At 38.0% G+C, this 22,723-nt stretch overlaps 1 protein-coding gene across 1 annotated transcript in view; it reads right to left on the reverse strand.

Annotated features, from left to right (window-relative positions):
* LOC101979317 (glutamate receptor ionotropic, delta-2) overlaps window positions 1-22,723 on the reverse strand; it is an 835,941-nt gene that overhangs the window by 19,604 nt on the left and 793,614 nt on the right. The window contains exons 5-6 of the mRNA XM_005360612.3: window positions 13,871-13,924; window positions 4,608-4,781 (exon numbers count right to left, since the gene is read on the reverse strand). Coding sequence (XP_005360669.1) covers window positions 4,608-4,781; window positions 13,871-13,924 — 228 coding nt within the window. The remainder of the gene's footprint in view (window positions 1-4,607; window positions 4,782-13,870; window positions 13,925-22,723) is intronic.

Consider the following 22,723-nt stretch of genomic DNA (forward strand, 5'->3'; position numbering starts at 1 on the left):
CACACCTGCTTCCCAGCCTGTCCTGTATCTCTCCTCACACCTGCTTCCCAGCCTGTCCTGCACCCCTCATCCACCTGCTTCCCAGCCTGTCCTGCACCCCTCCTCCACCTGCTTCCCAGCCTGTCCTGTATCCCTCCTCACACCTGCTTCCCAGCCTGTCCTGTATCCCTCCTCACACCTGCTTCCCAGCCTGTCCCGTGCCTCCTAACACCTGCTCCCATCGCCGTCTCTATTCGCCTCTCCCTTTGCTTTCAGTGTTCATGTGAGATGGCGGGAGAGAGTCCTTCCATGTGCCTTTTCTTTCTCTGAATTAAATTCCTTCGTTTCTCTTCAAAGGTTACACGGCAGAAGAGACTCCTTCGCTGATAATTCTTTCTTTTGTCCTATGAGATAGGCAGTCCTTTATTGAAAAAGTAATTTGCTGCATGGTAGTTTCGTAAGGGAACGTAATGCATACGTAGTCCTACTAAAGCTTCCACACTCTGTTATCCTTCTCTATCCTGGTGACTCACCCTCTTACTGTCCTCAACCGCCTATTCCATTTCTGTCCCTTCTTTGATTCGGTGTGTGTAACCAGAACCACTCTCTATACCTGGCATGAGGTTGCCTACTGAAGCAGGGGAAACCGTGTCAGTCCCTGAAGACAATGGCTTCTCCTCCCCTGAAGTTCATGACACAGTCATCCTTTTTGTGGTTCCAAAAGCTCTGTCCATCCTTCTATTAAAAATTGATATAGGGTTAGGTTTTTTCCAAAATTGTGAATGGAGGTACATGCTGTATGTGCTTTCTTTTCTGTGCTTTTGGTTTCTTATCTATCTATCATCTATCTATCTATCTATCTATCTATCTATCTATCTATCATCTATCATCTATCTATCTATCTATCATTTATTCATTTTTATCTCATTTTTGTTTGCCAAACAGACTAGAACATACTTGGATTCTGATGAACAATATTCAAAATAAGTAAAAATGATAAAAACAAAAAACAGTGAATATGATAGAAGTGAAGATGTGAGAAATTTGCCAGGATTTTGCCATATCTGACACTTTAGTCAGACAGTATTTTTTTTTCATACCTAAGGCATGTTTTCTGAGTAGCTATGCTCATCAGGAAGGCAAACGCTTTGATACTGACATGTGATAGATGTCTTCAATCCCTAACCACTTCTCTCCATTTGTCCACATTGCAACCAGCTGGGCCCAGAAATGTGTGCCGAACTTTTCTGACCTGCTCGTTTTCCTGGTCTGTTTCTTCTTTCTCAAGCAGGTACCCAGTCTCCTTCGAGTCTCATGATCTCTCATCTCCTTCCTAACACCATCTACTGACCTTATGGTCACTTCCTTTATGAGATCTTTGACTCCACCCACACCGTGATGCCAAGCTGCTTCTCAGCATTTAAAACGGCGATTTCTAGTTTTGTACACGCATTCATACCTTCCCCATGAATGACTATCTTAAACTACAGTGAATTCCAAATCTAAGAATCTTGCACTCCAGCCTCCAGTCTCCCAAAACCTATTCACTGACTCTTTACAGTTTTCCTGCCACAACACTTGTTCTCTGACGCCAGCAAACCTCCAGGAACCATCTGCCACTTGCCCTAGAATAGCCTCTGCCCTTCTGCTGACTATTGCCATGTACAGTTTCTAGGCTGCTTGTCATGTCACATATCTTCCTCTGTCTGTCTCTTGTTTCTCCTTTCATAAGAAGATTAGTAACTAGAACTGACACATTCATGCAGATTGAGCTGCCTGGGAGATGCAAGTGGGAGACGATCTCTCTCTTGATCTTGGCAAAGTGCTTTTGACACAGTGTCCGAGACTGTATTAAAGTGCTTCACAGCCGACTTGACTTGTACTGTGATCAGATTGAATTCGCCTTCAAAGTAACAATTTTGAGCAGCTGTCAGACCAAGGCACTTCCACCTAGATTGTATGTAATTGGCTGTGGGACTACTTTATTTCTATGGAGTTTCCGCCTTAAGGATTATTACAAGTCAATACTAACAATATTGACCTTGATTATGTAATGCTATTAATCTTTCTCTTATAGGTTTATGTCTTTTACAATTTTATTCAAGTGAAGATTGACACTTGGAGAATTAAGTTGACGGACAGAAGCTTGTGAATGACCATGGAGAGGATGTTCGCCTAGTCAGGCTTGAAGGTTCTGATTCTACACTTCTCAAACTGACAGTAAGAGAGCAGCTGGTGGCAGACTGTAGACAACAGAATGTACTCAGTGCCACAGAATTCATTTAAAGTGTGTTCTAGGTAGATCAAATCTTCTAGACGTGGTAGACAAATGTAGGTAATTAAATTTCACTCAGTGGCTTAGAGGAGAAAATACAGTTTTGTTGACAGATTATTTGAAATACTTTAATTTTATTTCATCTTTAATGTTACAACTTTTAAAAGGAGCTACACGGTAATATTTTTAACCCTTGTACTTTTTCTACTGACTGAATTTACTGGCATTTTAACCTGAGTATTGATAATGCCTGAGTGATAGCTGCCTTGTTGTACTTGTCAAAGTTTCCCTAGTGATTTCTGAGAAAATTGCCAACATTATATAAATCCAAAATGTAATGAGTAACACTGGTAGTCTTCCAACACAGCAAGCAGATTAAAAAAACTATTCAAGAAGATTTATTTTGATCTTATTTGTTCTAAAGAAAGCCCTATTTTCCCATGTAAAGTATACAAAGCATCTCCTAACATATTCTATAACTTACATAAAAATGATTAGTATTGCAGACTACTAAAATTTAGTATACTAATCTTACAAGAGCTGCCCTACTTTGCTGTGAAAATTGTAATTGTAAGTCTATCTCTGGGACTTTGATCCTCTTGCCACGGTTTCCTGTTTATTCCTCAATTACAATACAGTGGCGTTGTGATCACATCCGCTAGGTTAGTGGATGCTCCATCCATGATTTAGCAAGTCTTGTTAAAGCACTGAGGTAAACTCTTAACATCTCCAATCCTGTGTATTTTCTAATGCACTGAAGTACTTTTTGTAATGACTTTTTCTTGTATAAAGCCAGCTTTTTTATTTCTAAGTTGCATTCTCAGCCTTAACACTATCAATTGGAAGACAGTTTTTCTTGGAAAAAATGTAGGAAACCTTCTTTGTTTTCTTCATTAGCACCCAATCTAAGAAAGCCTCTGTGCACACAGAGGGCTGCTTTTCTCAAACGCCATTGCTCACATTGTCACTGTTACTCACTTTACAACTTCAGCTAATCTTGGATTATTCGGTGTTTGATTACTAATTTGAGGTTCATGGGATTTGTCTTCAGTGCTTTCCAGACTTATCTAGCCTTTCTGAATCCATTTAAAAGGTTTTAGCTAGGAGACCACCTCCCAGGTCCTTCGTTCCTCACCTTCTCTCAGCATGTGGATCACCATGATGGCGAATCCAGTTTCTAGCTTTGGTGAACACCTGGGTCCTATTTGCACACTGTGTTCTTAAGCCCTACTTTTAAGTGGACACTGCAGAACGCTGAGATAAACATCCACCTGTGGTCCCACTCTCCTGCAGTGCTTCACAGAGCTGAGCTGAGCAGGCCTCTTTTCCTAGGAGCTCTTCACTCCTCAACCATCAGCCAGTGAGAACCCAGTGAGAATTTCATGCAAAGGATCGTTCGATTCATTGCTTTTTCTAACTATCATGAGATGAAGCTTTAGACTTAGGAAGGGTGGAGGAAAGTCCTCTGTCTTCAGTGAAATGCTTTAAACTCAAGAGCTCTGAATTCATACTCCTATTTATGCAAACCTTCCCAAATAAGAAGAGAGGGGAAACTGCAATATTGTATTGTAAGAGAGATAAAAAAAAAACAGAAATAAATTTTAAAAAATGTCTGTTAGTTTTCCTTCTCACCTAGCAAATATTTAGTATAATTCTATCATATATAACAAGTAAGTTAGTGTGTAGCAAACTATTCCCCCCTCCAAAAAAAAAACCTTAATTGTTTTGTTCTCTTTCATCTGTGGATTTGAGAACAAAATGAAGAAGTGGTTAAGGCAGGAATGGGGGGGTCTCTACAACCCCTGCCTATGTACTAAGTGTGGGGACAGTTAACTAAACAAAGGGTTATAATTTTAGGCAAATGCTCTTTAATGTTCTCTGCTTTCCACAAATGATAGCTCCACAGCACATATGAATTTTAAATGTTTTTTTCTTTTTCTGTTTTAAAGTTGAAGGTCTTCAACCTAGAGATTCTTTTAAAGGAGAATAAATATCTATGTCTTTTATGCCATGGAATTCAAGCAAATCTATTCACTTAATACTTTGAAGTGCAGCCTTGGGTGTCAATCACAGTCCCTACTCCAGAAAATGCCCTGTATCTGCTTACTTAGAAAGAAGTAAGATTTACTTATTGTATTTTTATTAATAAAGTGGGCATTATTTTCAACAATAGGATCAAAAGGATAAAAGACAAAGGCTCTTTGCACTCCCTGTCAAAGGCACTTAGATGCCAAGGGAGGGAACCTGCCCAAGAACAATAATGCATGCCACCCCTGTCTGGTGTCACTCAAAGATGTCATCCCAGGCCCCTAAACATGCTCCCTGGGGGAACACACCGCCCTTTAGTACAGACCTCCATATTCTGAGCGAAGGGATCTTTGGGATCACACAGTGTTGAAGAGATTCGATGGTTGCCACGGAAACAGCGCTGACTTATATTCTGGGGAACTGGAAATGTCTGCCGAATAATTGTTAACCTTCCAATGGACCTTCTGACAAGTTCCTGGACATCCACATCATTTATTTCCTGAAAGAAAAGAAGTGGAAGGATTAGCAGATTCTTAAATATAGCAGCAGAAAGAGAAAAGAATTGCTGAGCAGTTATCTGGAGGTAGAAAGGAATCTGCTACCCTAACACAGCTGCTTCATATTTAGCTAGCAATCAAATGAAAGTTATGTGCATTTATCAAAATGGTGAATTCATTCATATTTGCTTTCTGTGGCTTTAAATTATGAACATGGATACCTAAACAAGTCTATATGGACCAAATAGCTTTGATATGCTTTATCAAAAGTAATTTAATAGCTATTTATGCTGAAAGCATAAAAGAAAATATTGAAAGTTCACAAAATAAGATTCAATTATAGCTTATGATTCATTAATATATTTCAAGATATTGCATGTACCTAGGAAGGGAGATGCAATGTAAGAATGATCCATGTTGCTCTTAGCAAAAAATAATAAAATAATGATCATGGTTTTATACAAATTAAGCAAAGACATTAGAAGGATGCACTATTTTAAAGTATCTATATACTGATGTCCACATATGTTTCTTATTGGAAGGAATGGGTAGTCAGTAACTACTGATGAAAGAATTATCTTCTTGCTATGGTTGTTAAATAAATGTACAAAGTTCTGTTGATTAGCATGGAGTGAACCATGTCAACAAAACCTAGCACTATGTAAATAAATTTGGCTTTGTGTATGTGTGCTTGCAAAACTCTAAGAATGCATCCTTTACGCCCCATACACATACATTTTGAAATTAGATATGAAGATTAGGCCCAATAACAGACATAGAAATAATAAGAAATGATAATATTTTGTATGTGTGTGTGTATGTTTCTTGGAATTAGAACAAAAGTGACAAACACAAATTTCAGTTTCCCAGCATTCCTTACTAAAGCAATGTGAGCTCCATCATGTCCATTTGAAACTTTTTAAGCCCATTAAACTTTTGCGACATACAGATTATTGCTGTGAATCGATTCTTATGCAATGAAAATAAATTATTTGACATGGGATAAGTTATGGACTGTGCTGTGCATTCCCCCACATCCAAGGAGCTAATACTGGATGACGAAGAGAAACAGACATTGACAAGTGCTCATTTTCTTTCTGTCCTTTAGCATGCCTATTACAAATTATCATTCTTTTGTGGTATGTTAACCAGAAAACTCACCCATTATGTATGTTCTTTATGAAATATAGATTTTTCTAAAAATAAAATTGCACCTGCCATCAGCCGTATGCACAGAAACATCAGGAAGTTCTAGGCGACTAATCCTCAGTGCACCAGAAACAGTTGCTTTCAGCAGTTTAAATGCCATCTTTTCCCCTAGTCTGTATCATTCCACTGGCCACCTCAACTTTGTCTGGTAAAAGCTAGGTACTTTGAATTTTCCATTATCTGCTCACAAAGCAGAATTAAACAGTGTCTGGTCAATTCTATTTTCATATTTGATATTAATCTGGAATATTTTAAAGGGCATAAGCACCAATATTGCTGCACCATATTTTTTCAGCATATTGTACAGCAAGAGAGTTTCCCAGAAGGTAGTAAAATATACAGTGAATTTAAAAAAATAATGTTAATATTTCATTCTTATTTCTTAAGTAAATAAGTTATTTACCTAAACTTATCAAACACTACCATCTGCATCTTTACCTCACATGGTGATGAACTACAAGTCAGCATATCAAAGTGAAAATCTGTAGATTATAAATGCCTGCTTATTCTTTTAACTGTCACCCTATTTTCTTCTAAAAAAATGGTGCTGAATCACTGTTTACTAACATTCAATAAATAAGAATCAAGGAGATTCAAAGTTTCTTATTCATATAAGATTTTAGAAATGACATATAAAAGAAAAGAAATGATGTACACTAATTACATAAGAAGCCACAATTCCTTACAGGAATCATTTAGATTAATATTCAATGATGATGGCAATAAGGATAATAAATACATGTTATGTCAGCATGTATTGGCCGATAGTTTTAAATTAATAAGATCCTCTGTCCACGACTCCTCCTAAGACCCTCCATCTGGAGACAAACCCTCCTTCAGGTCTGTCTCTGAATGCAGAAGGGGGTGGCTGTCATCTAAATGCTCCATAAAATAAAGTTCTCAGTTGTCTAGCTTCAAGTAAATCTGAAGAAATGCCAATTTGAATAGAACAAATTTTGCATGTTATTATTTGAGGAAGGAGAATGAAAGTCATTTTCAGGGAGAAAAGAGTCTGCCATTCTGTGGGAAACGGACATTTTCCTTCCAGTTGTAGCTTTGCCACCTGAACTCCTAAACAGTTTCAGGCTAGTGTGGCAACAAAAGCAAACAGGTGACTTTTCAGTTTTACTTCGTTAGGAACAAAGCACAACATTATTTCTACAAAGACTAATTACTAAGAATCATAAATTGTTAAAAGTTGAACTGATATATCCAAGTAAATATTCACTTTTACATTCATAGTTTAATGTAGCCTGGACTCTGATCCATGTAAGGCCCACCATGGGAAAAGACAAAGGTTACCTGAGAAGAACACAGAAACAGATATTGCCCAGAACAAATACTTTAGAATTTAGTCATTCCTGAAACCTTGAGGTAGGTCAACTTCAGGTCGAAATTAATAGAAATGGTGTATGGGAAGACTTTCAATATCTATTAAATAAGTTGACAATCTGAACTGTATTAATTATTTCAGAAAAATAGCTTATTAACTCTCTTTTCTTTTTGCTCCCTGTTTCTCTCTCTTTTATCTTTTCACATCTAATAAAGTTCCTGATTCACAGAAAGTACTCAGTAAATTCTGGAAAAGAGAAATTTATTGCATAAACCAATGGCAAAGCTTTCTAAACCATCCTTTAATAGAATCAATAGCTGCAATTTTATATTAAATCCTAAGGATTCATTGAAAATGATAAATAATCCTGACATAGCAAATTTCACTAATGAGTTGCCGCAGTTTGCTGTAGTGCAACTTGAAAAGCTGTTCTTTTTTTTTCTATTATGTTTGTGTTCTTTGTGTTGTAGCAGAGATGACCCTGTGACATTTTCAGAAAGCCCAACACTAACATGAAGCAAATTTGAAAACACTACATTGGAATCTGAAATAAAATCAGAAGGGAGAGAAACACAATGGTAATTAATTTCTTGTTTAATTATTAATATAGAGTTCAATTCATTATCTAACTAGGGAAACAGTTCAATATATGTGTTTTAAATATATTTATTTTCAATGTTTAAAACATTTCTTATTAAAATTTCAAAATAAGAATTGAAACCACCAAATAAAGGCTTTGTGTTTAACATATATATCTTCCATCCTCACTGAGTAAAAAATACTGGCTTAAACTTGTTTAGGTCATTGAATAATACGAGGCATTGAAGGCCAGTGTTAGCATCATCGGGGACAGAGGAGTGTGCGAAGCATTGCATGAGAACCAGATGAGTTCCTATCTATGTTTTGACTGTTGTAGTCATTTGCTTTAGGGGCCTAAAGTTAGCCTTTCACTGATATGGAAAATCTGCTGTGAGGTGAATCCACTGAGTGTAGTGAGAATAGAAATGCCATCACCAAGTTCTAACTTGGCCAATTGATGATGTGGGATTCCCAACTGTATGCTGTGAATACCATTGGTGAATAAAGAAACTGCCTTGGCCTGTTGATAGGGAAGAACTTAGGTACGTGGGGAAAGCTAAACTGAATGCTGGGAGAAAGGAGGCAGAGTAAGGGAGAAGCCACGGAGTAGCCACCAGAGACAGACACACTGAAACTTTCCTGGTAGGCTACGGCTGCTGTAGGAATCCTCTCTGTTTGTTGTGATTACCATTAATGAATAAATAAACTTCCTTGGCCTTTTGACAAGGCAGAACTTAGGTAGGTGGGGAAGATGGAATGCTGGGGAAGGAAGGCAGAGAGAGAGAGAGAGAAAGAAAGAGAGAGAGAGAGAGAGAGAGAGAGAGAGAGAGAGAGAGAGACGCCATGGAATCTGCCAGAGTCAGACATGCCAAATCTTTGCCTGTAAGCCACTGTCATGTGGCGATCTAAAGATTAGTAGAACTGGGTTAAATTAGTATAACAGTTTGCCAATAAGAAGTTCAAGCTAATGGGCCAAGCAGTGTTTTAATTAATATAGTTTCTGTGTGGTTATTTTGGTTCTTGGTGGCCAGGATAAACAAGCAACCTCCTCCTACACACAACCTCATGGTGATGCACAAATAAATGGAGATGGGTTAAATTAAGATGTAAGAGTTGGCCAATAAGAAGCTGGAGCTAATGGGTCAAGCAGTTATTTAAGTAGTATAGTTTCTGTGTGATTATTTGGGAGCTGGGCATCCTGGAACCAACAAGTGGCCCTTCTTACAACAAAATGGCACACCAACGTGGTGTACTAAATCCATGTAAAACCTGAGAAATCTTCAAAAGGAATGCTAGACACAAAAGAACAGGGTTAAGCATGGTTTGGTAGCAGCATTTTCTTTGGTGGACTTTGTTTGTTAGAAGTAAGCAGATGCATGACTCTTTTAAGAGAGGTTTTAGGTGCCCAGGGCGATGTCCCCAGTTAGTTCTTGGGGCAGCTGAGGATAGGGAACCTGAAATGACCCTATCCTATAGCCATACTGATGAATATCTTGCATATCACCATAGAACCTTCATCTGGCGATGGATGGAGATAGAGACAGAGACCCACACTGGAGCACCGGACTGAGCTCCCAATGTCCCAATGAGGAGCAGAAGGAGGGAGAACATGAGCAAAGAAGTCAGGACCACGAGGGGTGCACCCACCCACGGAGACAATGGGGCTGATCTATTGGGAGCTTACCAAGGCCAGCTGGATTGTGACTGAAAAAGCATGGGATAAAACCGGACTCTCTGAACATGGCAGACAATGAGGGTTGCTGAGAAGCCAAGGACAATGGCACTGGGTTTTGATCCTACTTCATGTTCTGGCTTTGTGGGAGCCTAGCCAGTTTGGATGTTCACCTTCCAAGACAAGGACGGAGAGGGGAGGACCTAAGACTTACCACAGGGCAGGTCACCCTGACTGCTCTTCAGACTGGAGAGGGAGGGGGAGAGGAGTGGGAGGAGGGGGAGGGAAATGGGAGTTTGGGAGGAGGCGGAAAATTTTTTTTTTTGCAATAAAAAAAGAGAGGTTTTTCTGATTCAGTGGTAGCAGGAAAAAAGCCTCACTGTTTTAAAATGCTGGTTTTCTGGGCAGTGATGCCAGTGCTACCTCTGACTCTTTCAGGAAGCAGAATATTTAAATGGGTCTTGTAAGCAATGTGTTACAAACTGCTAAATAGCTGAACATACACCCACTGCATACTTGGAACTGGGGAAGTATACATCACTCAGAGGCAGTGAATGGACCTCCTCTACCATGTCAAACTGGGCATAACAAGCAGGCAGGCCATACATACACTAGTAATGCCACAGCTTCAGTTTTAAAGAAGCGCTTAACTCTTTAATAAGCAGTTCTGGTCAAAAAATAATTACAGATACACAATAAAGACAGATTTAGATGGAAAAGACCTCTAAATGGGTCACAGTATTAGATAAATGTACATAGGCTTGGGAGAGAGAAGAAAAAGTATAGAGAGTTAAAAAAAAGAAGCAAATGGTTTAAAAAATAGACAAAGTCTTTAAAGATACAGAGTACAGACAGTCATAGATTAAAGAAATAAAGAATAATAAACCATGTGATGATGGAAAATTCACAGAGTCTGGATTATTTATATTATTGTGTTTTCTTTGAATTTTTTGACTGTGAAGAAGCTAAGTAACCAACATATATACTTTAAAGGTATTTTGTCTTCAAATTTTGGGTCTAAGGATATGTTGCTTTGGAAAAGAGGTTCTTCTTTTGTTTCTACAGAGGATGAAAACCTGTAGAATACTTTCAGACTAATGTGGTTTGATGTACCAATAGCCCCTGAAAGATTGCTGTGAATAACCCCCAAATAATTACTTTGCTCAATTCCTGACAGAGATGAACCTAGCACACAAGGTACACCATTAAAGACAATTAACAGTGCTCCAATCAGCAGAAAGTAGTTTAGAGAATTATGCCCATATTCCCAAATATTGTTTATAAATGTGTGTTTGTATTTCAAGGGATATATGCTATAGAGATGGATACTTTGCATTGCTATAGATCTTGATTTATTGATACAAATTTAATTTCAATTTTGTTTTATGTATTTCTGCTCTTGATTAAGGTATTGTGTTTGTACAGTTCATTTAAAATGTAATGTATAATTAAGAAATATAGCTGGGCGATGGTGGAGCACGCCTTAAATCCCAGCACTCGGGAGGCAGAGGCCGGTGGATCTCTGTGAGTTCGAGACCAGCCTGGTCTACAGAGCTAGTTCCAGGACAGGCTCCAAAGCCTCAGAGAAACCCTGTCTCGAAAAAGCAAAAAAAATATATATATATAGATTAATAGAGAATCATCTATAATAGTCAAGTTTATAGTCACTTTAGTTAGGTTTTCTAGATATATAAAGATATATTTCAGGTAGATAGGTTATTCTTCACATCTTCCAGAGACCTTCAGAATATGGCATTTAAAATGTGTAAGAACTTAGGACTTTTCATAACAGTAAGACCCATATTATGCTTTTGAGAGTTCCAATCTACTTCAAGAGTAAGATGGGCATCAAAGAGGCCCCTTATGGAGTTGGTTAGTCATTTGGACAAGAAACTGCTCTTGTCTGAACTACTTGATGAACTGGACATGCAGAACTTATAGAAAAATGACTGCTGAACTTGCCTAAAGGTGAGACAGTCCTTAGGAGTTCCTGCTTCATAGAACAGTCTGCCAGACATTCTGGAGGACATAGAAGAAAGTGACTAACAAACAGCCAATACATGCGGAACTGTCTTTGAAATTTCATGTTTCATGAAAAAGTCTGCTAGATATTATGGGCCTATAGGCTGAAGATGGATGCCCCTACAATGCAGAAGAACATTGGGTGACTCTCTAAGCAGCAAGATGTCCCTGTCAATTCTAGAGTTTTGGAAGTTTCTGACAATGGATTTTCTGTTTACTAAGGTAATATTACATTCTTCTGGAGTCTTTGATGGAGTTGAAGAATTTGTAGTTATATTTATTGTCTTCCTTAGTTATGATAAAAGATAAAGTAGATATAAATATTGTAACTGTAATTCTTGCTGGATAACTGTTTTGTTATTATGTTAAAGTTAAAACCTTCCTTTTCTTTAAACAGAAAAGGGGAGGTGATATAGGATTCCCTTCTGTATGCTGAGAATACAATTGGTGAATAAAGAAACCACTTTGGCCTGTTGATAGGACAGAACTTAGGTAGGCAGGGAAAACTAAACTGAATGCTGGAAGAAAAGTGAAGTAAGGGAGTAGCCTTGGAATGGCTGATGGAGACAGACACATTGAAACTTTGCTTGTAGGCCATGACCTCATGGTAATGCACAATTACTGGAGATGGGTTGAATTAAGATGTGTTAGCCAATAAGAAACTAGAGCTAATGGGCCAAGCATTGATTTAAATAATATAGTTTCTGTGTGATTATTTCAGGCTGAACAGCTGGGTTCGAACCAACAAGCAGCCTACTACAACAGATTCTTCCCTGTGAGTTACCACAGCTCTCATTAGTACAACGCACTTTGTAAAAATTAAAACAAAATATATTGTTTCCAAGTTTCTACAACTCATGCCATAATGCACAATGCCAACTTTGATTTATAATCCCTCTTTGTGAAACTATTGGTACAACAAGATTAAATAAATGTTTGCCACCTGTATTAAAATTAGCTGCAAAACCATAGTTACTCAAACTGAACTACACAATAATTACTTTCTCCATGTTCAGTCAAATGGGCATTTGCATATTGGTGAGGGTCTGTTTTTTTGGGGAGATATTCGATTTCTTAACAAATTTGAAAAATATATGTTTTTCTCCTTTTATTGAAATTGGAGTAAATTATAATTCCTCTATTAATTTTTATCATAAGGTTAGAAAAATGGGAGAGAAGGATTTGGGTCAAATTTCCTGAAGGGAACATCAAGAAATTGAGGTGCCTGAGTGAAATTGGATAGAAGGAAAAAGCTGACCTTGCATGTATTGGCAGATAAAACTTTTCCTTGCAAAAATGTTCATTCTTTGTACATCTTTCTGGTTCAGATAAAAAGCAATAGCTGTTTTAAATGGCACATGCTGTCGACATCTTATTTTTTTGTTTCTCTCACATTTCCACTAAAAACCTTCCATTTAACCACCCTATGGAGAGGTCATGTTGTCAGTTTATACAATAACTCTGCTGTAATTGATAACAAGGCAAGGTAAAAACTATTTTGTTGACTGAAAACCAAATTTTTATTCAGAAGTGTTAGCTGTCCCCCAAGAATTTTATCATTTTATAATCTTGTCAATGCCATTGTTACATAAATAATACCCTGTTTATTGATAACTAATAGGTAGGATTAGACAACACATCATTTTGAGTACATATCATGTTACCAGGTGCAGTAATACTATTTGTCTAGGTCTGGTCTGTTACTCTTTTTTCTGATCTTGACCAGCAAATGCTAAGAAAACAACGTTCTTAGATTGTAACATACTCTTAATCCTTTATATTGGCTTTGCAAAATGCTAGGAAAACTTTCTAAAGAAATTTGACAAGTCTTTGGATTTTTAAAACAGGTCTATTTCTTTGTGAAAAAAAAAATCTGTTCTTTGTTGATTCATGTTCATCCTGAACCATTAAATCCTCAGGTAGGGAGATATATATATGAAAGTTTTTTAAAAGACATTAAAATACAAATGGAACACAGCCTCTTCCCTGAGGGAGATTCACATTGCTTACAAAGAAGAACTGAACTTTTCATAAAGATGATCTCTCTAAGTAGGCAGTGTATGCAAGAGAAAAAGCTAAAAGACACTCAGTAGGGAAGGCTTCTCTTTCTATTTATTTAATTCAGATAAAAAAAAAAACCCTGGGTTCTATTTTTATTAGAAAGCATTCACGCAGTACACTGAACCTTTACTTTTGCTCCCTCTTAGAGGTGAAGGCCTTCTGAAACTCCATATCTGAAAAAGTGGTGGTTGATAGCAGAGGTGGGGTGGCTTTACCTCATTTATAATGATCCAGTGACAGTCAAAAGCAACCAGATTAGTCTCCACCACCTAGAAGAGAAAACAAACAAGTCATCAGAGTTAATCATGAAGATGGAGCCACTCTAAAGCAATTCACTCTGTAAATGGACAAGAATACTGTTACAAAAGTCAAGGATCAGTCGCAGATGGAGAGACATCAGGAAATCAGTGTAGATGAGCTACATGTGCTGGCAGACGCACAGGAGACTCGAGAGACAAACTTGAAAACATTCTTCAACCTTAGAAGACTGCGCATCTCAAGAACAACATTTAAATAATAATGTTTCTAAATTTCAAGATTTCAAATCTCACATCATATTCCTTGTTCTAAATACATTGCAGTGCTATTATATACCTAATAATTATCTAAGTAATGTTACAATCTCATTCAATCATAACTTAATGTTTTTTATCATCTCTCTGTATGCTCCTGTTCTTAGTAAACTTTAATCTGAAAAAAATGGTGTTGCTCTATTGGAGGGAATTATAACCCTAAAGTTAAATAGCAAAATAGTAAAAGCAATTTATATTACATTCACTGTAAGTTATAGCTAGAAAATTTTTGTAGTTTTTAGGATGATAAAACATACAAATGGATAAAAAAATATGTAAGCATCAATCATTTTTTGGGAGGGAACAGGATCTCACTGTGTAGTCCTGGCTGGTGACCTGTAGCACATAATATAGACCTAGATCAGGCTGGCCTTGAACTTATGGAGATCTTGCAAAATGAGGTGTGGACCACCATGTCTGGTGGGGTATCCATTTTGATTGATGAACTTTGATTATTTGTCACAGGCAAGAAGTAAGCTTAGTAGGCTCTGAACAAATGTGTGTGTGTGTGTGTGTGTGTTTAGATATGTGTCTGTAAGTATGTAAGTGCATATGTGTACGTGTGTACATATATAATGCAGCTTTTGTAACAAAGTTTCCATTGTCACATTCATATTATACATTTTCTAAGACACCTTCTTACAGCTCTTGTCAAGAGCACATAATGAGTGAGGCTGGCTGGAAATAAATTATTATTGTATGTTCTGTGGTCCTATTTGTCATGGATAAGAAGGAATATAATTCAATGAGTATTTGTTATACTGTTAAGTCCTTTTTCAGTTTTAATATATAACTATTTATCCTTGTTTTTAATATTGATATCTCATAATATTTCCATATATGTCCTTGCTCTGAATCCTATGAACTTGATGAGTGATATAGATAATGATTTATCAGAAAAATGAAGGCTTGTTTTCTATTTTCAGGCTTTATCAGCATTACTTTTAGGGTATATATGTATATATATATATATATATATATATATAATCACTTGTACATCAATTATCATGGTGGATAACGAATGTGACAAGTTCCAGTTTCAACTAACAAGAAAAATACATTTTAATCTTTATATCAGTAATAGAAGAGTTTCTTTTTCATTTTTAATTTTCTTCATTAAATTTTTAAAGCCATATCAATGATTTAGTAACAGTAAAAATTATTAGAAAATAAGTGGAAATTCTATCAGAATTTAAAAAGGTATAAACCCTACATTTGGGTGTTAGGAAAACCTATCAATGAAAAGATGCATGCACATATGGAGTAAAACCTTAAACTTAAAATATGGATTAGAAAAAAGTTAAGGCCAAACCACAAATGACGTAGGCTGAGAGCGTTTCTAAATTCTTAGTGGCAAAAATGGAAGAAATAGTTTAGGATTTAACTGCCCTTTTAAAGACAATCTGTGTTCTGTGGACAGCTGAAGAAAATTCAAGTATGCAAATTCTACATTACACGTAGTTATTGTATAGAAGTTCCTCTACTGCAGGACTAAGTGGTAACATGCAGAGTTTGTGCAGATAGTAAAAGCAATCTCCTACACCATGGCTTGAAATAAACAGGAGAGCAGAGAACAGTATAGAACAGCAGAGAACAGCTTCTACAAAGAAGAAAGGCAACCATCTCATGGCGGACCATGATGCCATCTTCTGTCCTCAGTGTCAGTAGAGAAGAGCTGTGCACTACTCTCCTTCCCCCAGGAATGGTACAAAACAAAGTCATTTTGGCAGTATAAACTTGAAGCAAGGAAAAGTTTACTACCACTTAACTGCAGGTAATCAGTCCCTTTCCCACCCTCAGTGGAGACCTCTTTGCTATATGTGTGCACCTGTGTGCCCCTCTGTTCGAGTATTGCACCGACATGCTGCGTGTGCATTGGAGACAGTGTCTTTTAGGGCCCTTTTCAAACTTTCACGTTGGCCAGTCCTCTAATGACTCCTTGCAGTGGTGTTTTAAAATCATTTGTCCCATATCTTTCTTTCAAAGTCATGTTCCTGGTTCCATCACCGATAATGCAAGCAGAAGTGATTCAGGACACTTTCAAACCTGCATGCCTGTGTCTGTGTGCTTGTGCCTGTCCTATACCTTGCAACATGTGGACCAGACCACTGTGACATCATCAGGGGCAATTTGGAAGTCACACTCGCCTTGGTACAGAGAAAAACTTTTTTCACATTCCCCATGGTCACACTGAGATAATAAGAAACATTATCTTTTGGGTCTACTTCTTAAGTAATTCAGACTATCTTGTATAATTCAAAATGATACAAATATCTGCTCTGTACCCTTTTATGATCTTAAATTTTAATTAGCACAATCATAGCCTAATTACAGCTTTTGTGATTTGTTAAAGTTTTGATCTGAAATTATGGGGTGTATTTTATACATCTTAGTGGATATTAAACATTTGGGACTGCCTTCTCCAAGTGTGTTTTTCTTTGTAGAAGGAAAGCAATTGCTATTTGAATAATACTTGGTAATGAAAAGAGAGAGATGTCATGTCACTTTAGCCATGCAATGAAGAATATTTGTACAAACAAATCTATGTAGCACCCTAACATCAAGTTTCAAAGAACCACTTTTTTCCATGTAAAATTTTATCTGGAAAAATACTCACTAAAGAGGAATATAATTTTCTTAGGTCAAGGTTAATTTGTTCATAAATTAATAATCAGATAATATGAGTTCTTAGATCTTTTTTAACTGAATGTTACAAAAGAAGGTAATAGTTTTAAGGAACTAATTAGAAAGATCATTTGGAAAAGGGGACAAACGAGGACAGAGATCAACAGCCTAGACCTTAGAACTTAAATCACTGCTACCCAAATACAGTAGAAGGCAAAAGTGGAAAATGAAGGAGATGAAAATCCATTAGAGAATTAAAGGAGAAACAGAGTGAGGATGTAATCCCTCTCACAGATTACCAGACCCAACTAACAGTGCTTACTCTTAAGGCAGACATGTTTACAGAATGGGACCATGTAGCTGAGTGTAGGTAATGAATGACCCCTGGGAATCCAAATCAGTTTGCCTGATCATTTAAATACGTTTCATAATATCAATCCCTTTCCATGTCACAACACTTAAGGTTCAGTAATGCTGTATCAAACTATAGGCATTGTTGAGTTAAAAAGACCAGATTCTGGATTTGAGATGTTATGTTAATTATTCCAAGGCATCTTAGAATTTCTAAAGTCTTTGTTTTAATTTCTATAGTTATTTTAGAATGCTATTAGGGAAGATTGTGTCTTCAATGATGTATTCTTATTGTTAGCTTGACTGGATTTAGAATCACCATGGAAACACACTCCAGGTACATCTATAAGGTTGTTTCCAGAAATGCTTATCTGAGCTGGAAAGACCCATCATGAATGCGAGAAACACCATCCATGCACAACGGGCACAGATCTTTTAACCTCTACTAAGAGATCCTATATGTTCAAAATCAATACAAAGTTACACTGATTGAACATAATGGGAGGCTGGAGAGACAGCTCAGACATTAAGAGTATACGCTGCTAGCTAGTGGACCTAGGTTTGTTTCCCAGCATTCACCTTATGACTAGCAAATGACTTTAACTCTAGCCCCAGGGGATATGACTTCCCTTCTGGCTTCTTCAGGCACCAGGCATAAGTCTTCACCTCTCTCTCTCTCTCTCTCTCTCTCTCTCTCTCTCTCTCTCTCTCTCTCTCTGTGTGTGTGTGTGTGTGTGTGTGTTTCCTGTCTTCTGATACAACCTTACCACTTCTCTGTCAACCTAGCTTCTGTGTGGGAAGGGACTGGATTGTGTTCCTTCTTAAACTCTGTATCAAAACAAAGCTCTCCCTTTTTAACTTGTTTTTTGTCTGTGCTTTTTCTTCACAGCAGCTAGAAAAGCATACATCTTTTCTTATCTTTAAGATATCACAACTCAAATTTTTCTTCCTGGGCAGCCCAAAGCAAAGAGCAAGCTGAAAGGAACACAGCAAAGCAGAGCAAAGCTGTGGGTGGGAACAGCAACTGAACCCAGCTGAGGAGCAAGAGACAGGACACAGGTTTTCTTGATAATCTGTTTCAATCTTCTCACTATGTAAGTTTCTTCCAGCATTAGACATGGGCACTTAGTAGTGTGCCAAAAGCGTGTCTCACATACAGGGCGGTGCTATGGAGCGTGGTCCACTTCCACATTTAGCAATGCAGTTATCACAAAGGTGACCTTCCACCTTCCACAAGCCCCAGCTAACTGTAAGAGAATTCAGCAAAGAAGAAGGTGAGGGAGGAATAATGCCCTGTCAGTGAGACAAGCCAGGAGTAAGGACAGACCATCTGTCACTGGCAGGACCTTAGGACTTCTCAGTCTTTAGTCAGGCCCTACAATTTATCATGGTGTCTTCCAACGTTCGTCCTCAAATCTTTAGTTGTGCTAAATAAGACAATCACATGCAAAAAAAAAAAAAATCAACCCTACTTCCAGACTTCGTATCTCCCTGGGATTAAATGCGGAACAGATCCTACAAGTACAGAGGACAATTTAATTGACTAAACAATAACAGCAACATGCTGTTATTTCACTCAAGCTTGTGGTTCAACTCAATTACCCTTGTTTCCTTTGCAGGGTGCTCTGAATATTTATACAAGGGTGGCTGGTGCACCACAGCAGCCAGGAGAATAGGTGTTTGCTTCCCTATTCCTGCCTATGCCAGGTACAAGGTCAGTGAGAGGAAGGCCTCTGCAGAATGTCCCAAGCCTCAAGACTTATTTCAGAAGAAGTGGACAGAAAGATAGGGAAGAGTGATTCCCTTCCTGCTCCTCCTCTGTAATAATATAGCAACTTACATTAGCATTTCTAGAACTGCATTCTATGAAATAGTGTTCCCACAAAAATTGCTCAATGTTCTGCAATGGAATACACTGAGAAACAGTAGGTTAAATAATGCTAAACACATGTTATTATTGAACTATTCCTCAAAATGCTGAACATCAACTCAGAAGAATAATGAACAGGAAAATCATTAATATGGTTTTAGATCATATTGTGGAGTTCCACATTCAGAAACACATCATATGGGATGTCCTTCTGTATATGTGTTGTTTTTATTGGTTAATGAATAAGCAAGCTGTTTTGGTCAGTAACTATGCAGAATAAAGTCAGGTGGAAAATCCAAACAGAGAGAGAGAGAGAGAGAGAGAGAGAGAGAGAGAGAGAGAGAGAGAGAGAGAGAGAGAAGAGTCAAGGAGACACCAGATAAGTGCTGAAGGAAGCAAATGCTATGCAGCTGTTCAAGAAGGGAGAGATAAGAAATGACAAACCTTATGATAAAATGCAAAATAATAAAAACGGGTCAATTTAAGATATATGAGCTAGTTAGAAATATGCCTGAGCTGTTGGCCAAACCTTGTTGTAATTAATATAGTGTCTGTGTGATTATTCGAGTCTGAGCAATTGGGAAAAGAACTTGCAGCCTCTGCTTACAAACATAAACTCTAAATCCAGCATTGATGCTTCCATTTTATTTTATTTATTTTATTTTTGCTGTAACTTTAAACAAACTACCAAGTGGTAAACCTTAGTTTTTCTATTTGTCAATGAGAATAGTGACTATTCCCACATAGTATTTATCATCAAAATAGTATTTATCATCGGGAGGATAAGAGATAATGGAGATAATGGACCATGCCAAGTTTGCAATGAACATCAGCTACTAGTGTCTTAATGTGTGCATTAGGGATCTCCAGGGTGAGATGTCCAGAGTGACAAAATTCCACATGGTTTCACAAAGAATCATTGTTTCCTACTGTAGATCTCATGGAATTGAAACTTTTTGGAAACAACAAGCTAGAATCAATGTCAATGCACCCATACATTTGCATAACGATAACTAAAAATTCACTGAAATGAACTAGAAAATTTGCAATCTGACAAGAGAGTTCTGCTCTAGATTTAAAGAATGCACAGCCGACATGTTGTACTGTTTTCACAGGGCAAGAACAGCCAGTGAATTTCTATGTTCACAAACGTCCCAAATCACACATAATATTTTAGACCAAATAATGACTAACTTGAATGGTAAGACAAGTGCTGATGCTGCTTGTCTTCCAGTTTATTTTTTTTTTTCTGTTTCTAAACAGTGAAAGACAAACCCAAACCAAATCACTGTTCTCTCCATTACAGTAAAGAAAGAGGGCAAAAAGTATAAAGTCTATAATACCTAAGTGATTTTTATCAAGGAATTTATGGATTAGGGGTAGAAACTCCAACCAGCTGCCCCAGTGGTTTGTGTATATCAAGAGAACCACAGAGGGGTCTGGAGAGCGGAAGCATGGACACACAGGTGCGTCTGCAATCCGTAACTACACACCGCGCTCCACACTGTGCTCTGCTCTTCCCGAGGCTCAGCAAGTATGGTCACACTAAGGTACACTTGAGTGCCATTTCTCTAGCCTGCTTTTTGTTTTTGTCACGGCCTTCTCCCTAGCACCCAATCACGGGGAGGCAATCAAGTGCGAGTTCACGTGAGATTTGAAATCCCAACTCGATCCAGCAGATGGCATCAGACATCCTCATGTTGATCCTGGACCGCAGGGACTGTTCGGGAGACCACTGTCTTGTCCGGTTCTCCTGGGCTCAGCATGGCGCCCTTGCTCTTTTCCGTTCTTCTCCAAGCAGCCACTATCTGCCATCCCACTCTGCCTTTTGCTTTGGAAGCTGTGCTCTGATCTTCCAGCTGGAAGACCACAAGTACTTCCATCCAAATCCTCTTGCCATTACTGCCAAAGTTATTGCATAAATGGATTTGCTAGATTTATTGTTTCTGTTGTGCACTTGGGTCTTCCCACATCCCCTGGGAGATGGAATCCTGCCACCGCTGAGAGTTGGCCAGCACTGCAAAGTCAACTGTTTCTCAAAGAGTAAAGATGGGTGCTGGTGCAAGGAAATGTACTCGGCCTTCATTAAACGGCAAACACCATTTTCTTCTGTCCTGTATGACTCAACAAAAACTAAACAGTGATTATAAGTAAACTCAAAATCTCAATGCTTTGGTGAGAATATAAAGGTTTGAAAATTATCATTGGGTCAGTGGATTACTGCATTATTGTTTCTACTTCTTTTTTTAAATGTATTTTGGGTTTGTCTGTTTGGCCTTGAATTTACTACACAGCTGAGGCTGACCTTGACCTGATCTTTTCCCCAGCTCTCCAGTGCTGGCAAACAGATGGCTGTCTCATCACACCTGCTTCTATTTTTAATTCTTTTGGAGTTTCTATTGACAGAGTAGGCTCCTTGTATCTTTGCTGTGTCAATCAAAGATGGGGAAGCAGAGACTGAATCTGGATTCTTTCTCAAACATTCTTTAATATATATATATTAAATATATATTCATAAATAAAATAAAATTAAGAGTGTTTTCCTGCATGGGTGTCTGTGTAACAGGTGGATATCTAGAACCTGTATAGGCCAGACTAGGTGATTGGATAGCCTGGACATATAATTACAGGCGTTTGAGAACCACTAAAGAATTAAATCCAGATTTTCTAAAAAATAGTTAGTGCTCTTAACTGCTGGGGCATTTCTCTAGGTCCTGTGTGTGTGTGTTTCTCTATATAATCCTTGCAGTCCTAGAACTCACTATCTCTAGAGAGCAGGGTGACCTTTAACTTGAAGAGATCCTCCTTCCTCTACCTCCTGGATTAAGACCCGGGATTAAAGGCATGCACCACCATGCCCAGCTATCCTCTTATTTTTTGAAGCTGGATCTCTAGTTGCATGTCAATATCTATTCATCCAGGCTCCCTGGCCAAGTAAACTCAAGGGATCCTCCTTTCCCTATCCCCCAGCCCTGGCTTTGGATTTACCTATACAGTGCCACCTCTCCTACATTTGGCTGTTTACATGGGTGCTGGCCACCTAACGTCAGGGCCTCATGTTTGTACATGTGGCAGTTCACCAACAGAGCCCTCACAGACCCAAACCTGCCCCTAGAAGTTCTGTTGAAGAGCAGCTCACCCTCTCCTCTTTCACGGACCCAAACCTGCCCCTAGAAGTTCTGTTGAAGAGCAGATCACCCACTCCTCTTTCACCACAGCCTAACATGCTGACTTTTGGAACAACTAGGAAATGCCATTAAAGTGTTTGTTTACTTTTAATAGCTAAACGATAATTGGTAGGATAAATTAGGATAAATTAACTGTGATTGACAACATAAATGAGTGAGCCGTTAGTGGGAGTTTGATCAAGATTTAAAATGACAGTTTGGGGGCATATTAACACTTAATTTGTAATATTTATAAAGTTTTTTTCTTCTAGGTTGAAGTAAAGAAAGAAGAAAGAGAAGGAGAGGGGGAAATGAAAGAAAATAAAAGGAGAGAGAATATGAAAGAAGTTCTCAAAGGCAAGTGGTTGATAATGACCAGAACCACATGCAGCCCTTCACACAGTGGTTGATAATGACCAGAACCACATACAGCCCTTCACACAGTGGTTGATAATGACCAGAACCACATACAGCCCTTCACAC

This window comes from Microtus ochrogaster, linkage group LG3 (genome assembly GCF_000317375.1).
Source record: "Microtus ochrogaster isolate Prairie Vole_2 linkage group LG3, MicOch1.0, whole genome shotgun sequence".
Lineage (NCBI taxonomy): Eukaryota > Metazoa > Chordata > Mammalia > Rodentia > Cricetidae > Microtus > Microtus ochrogaster.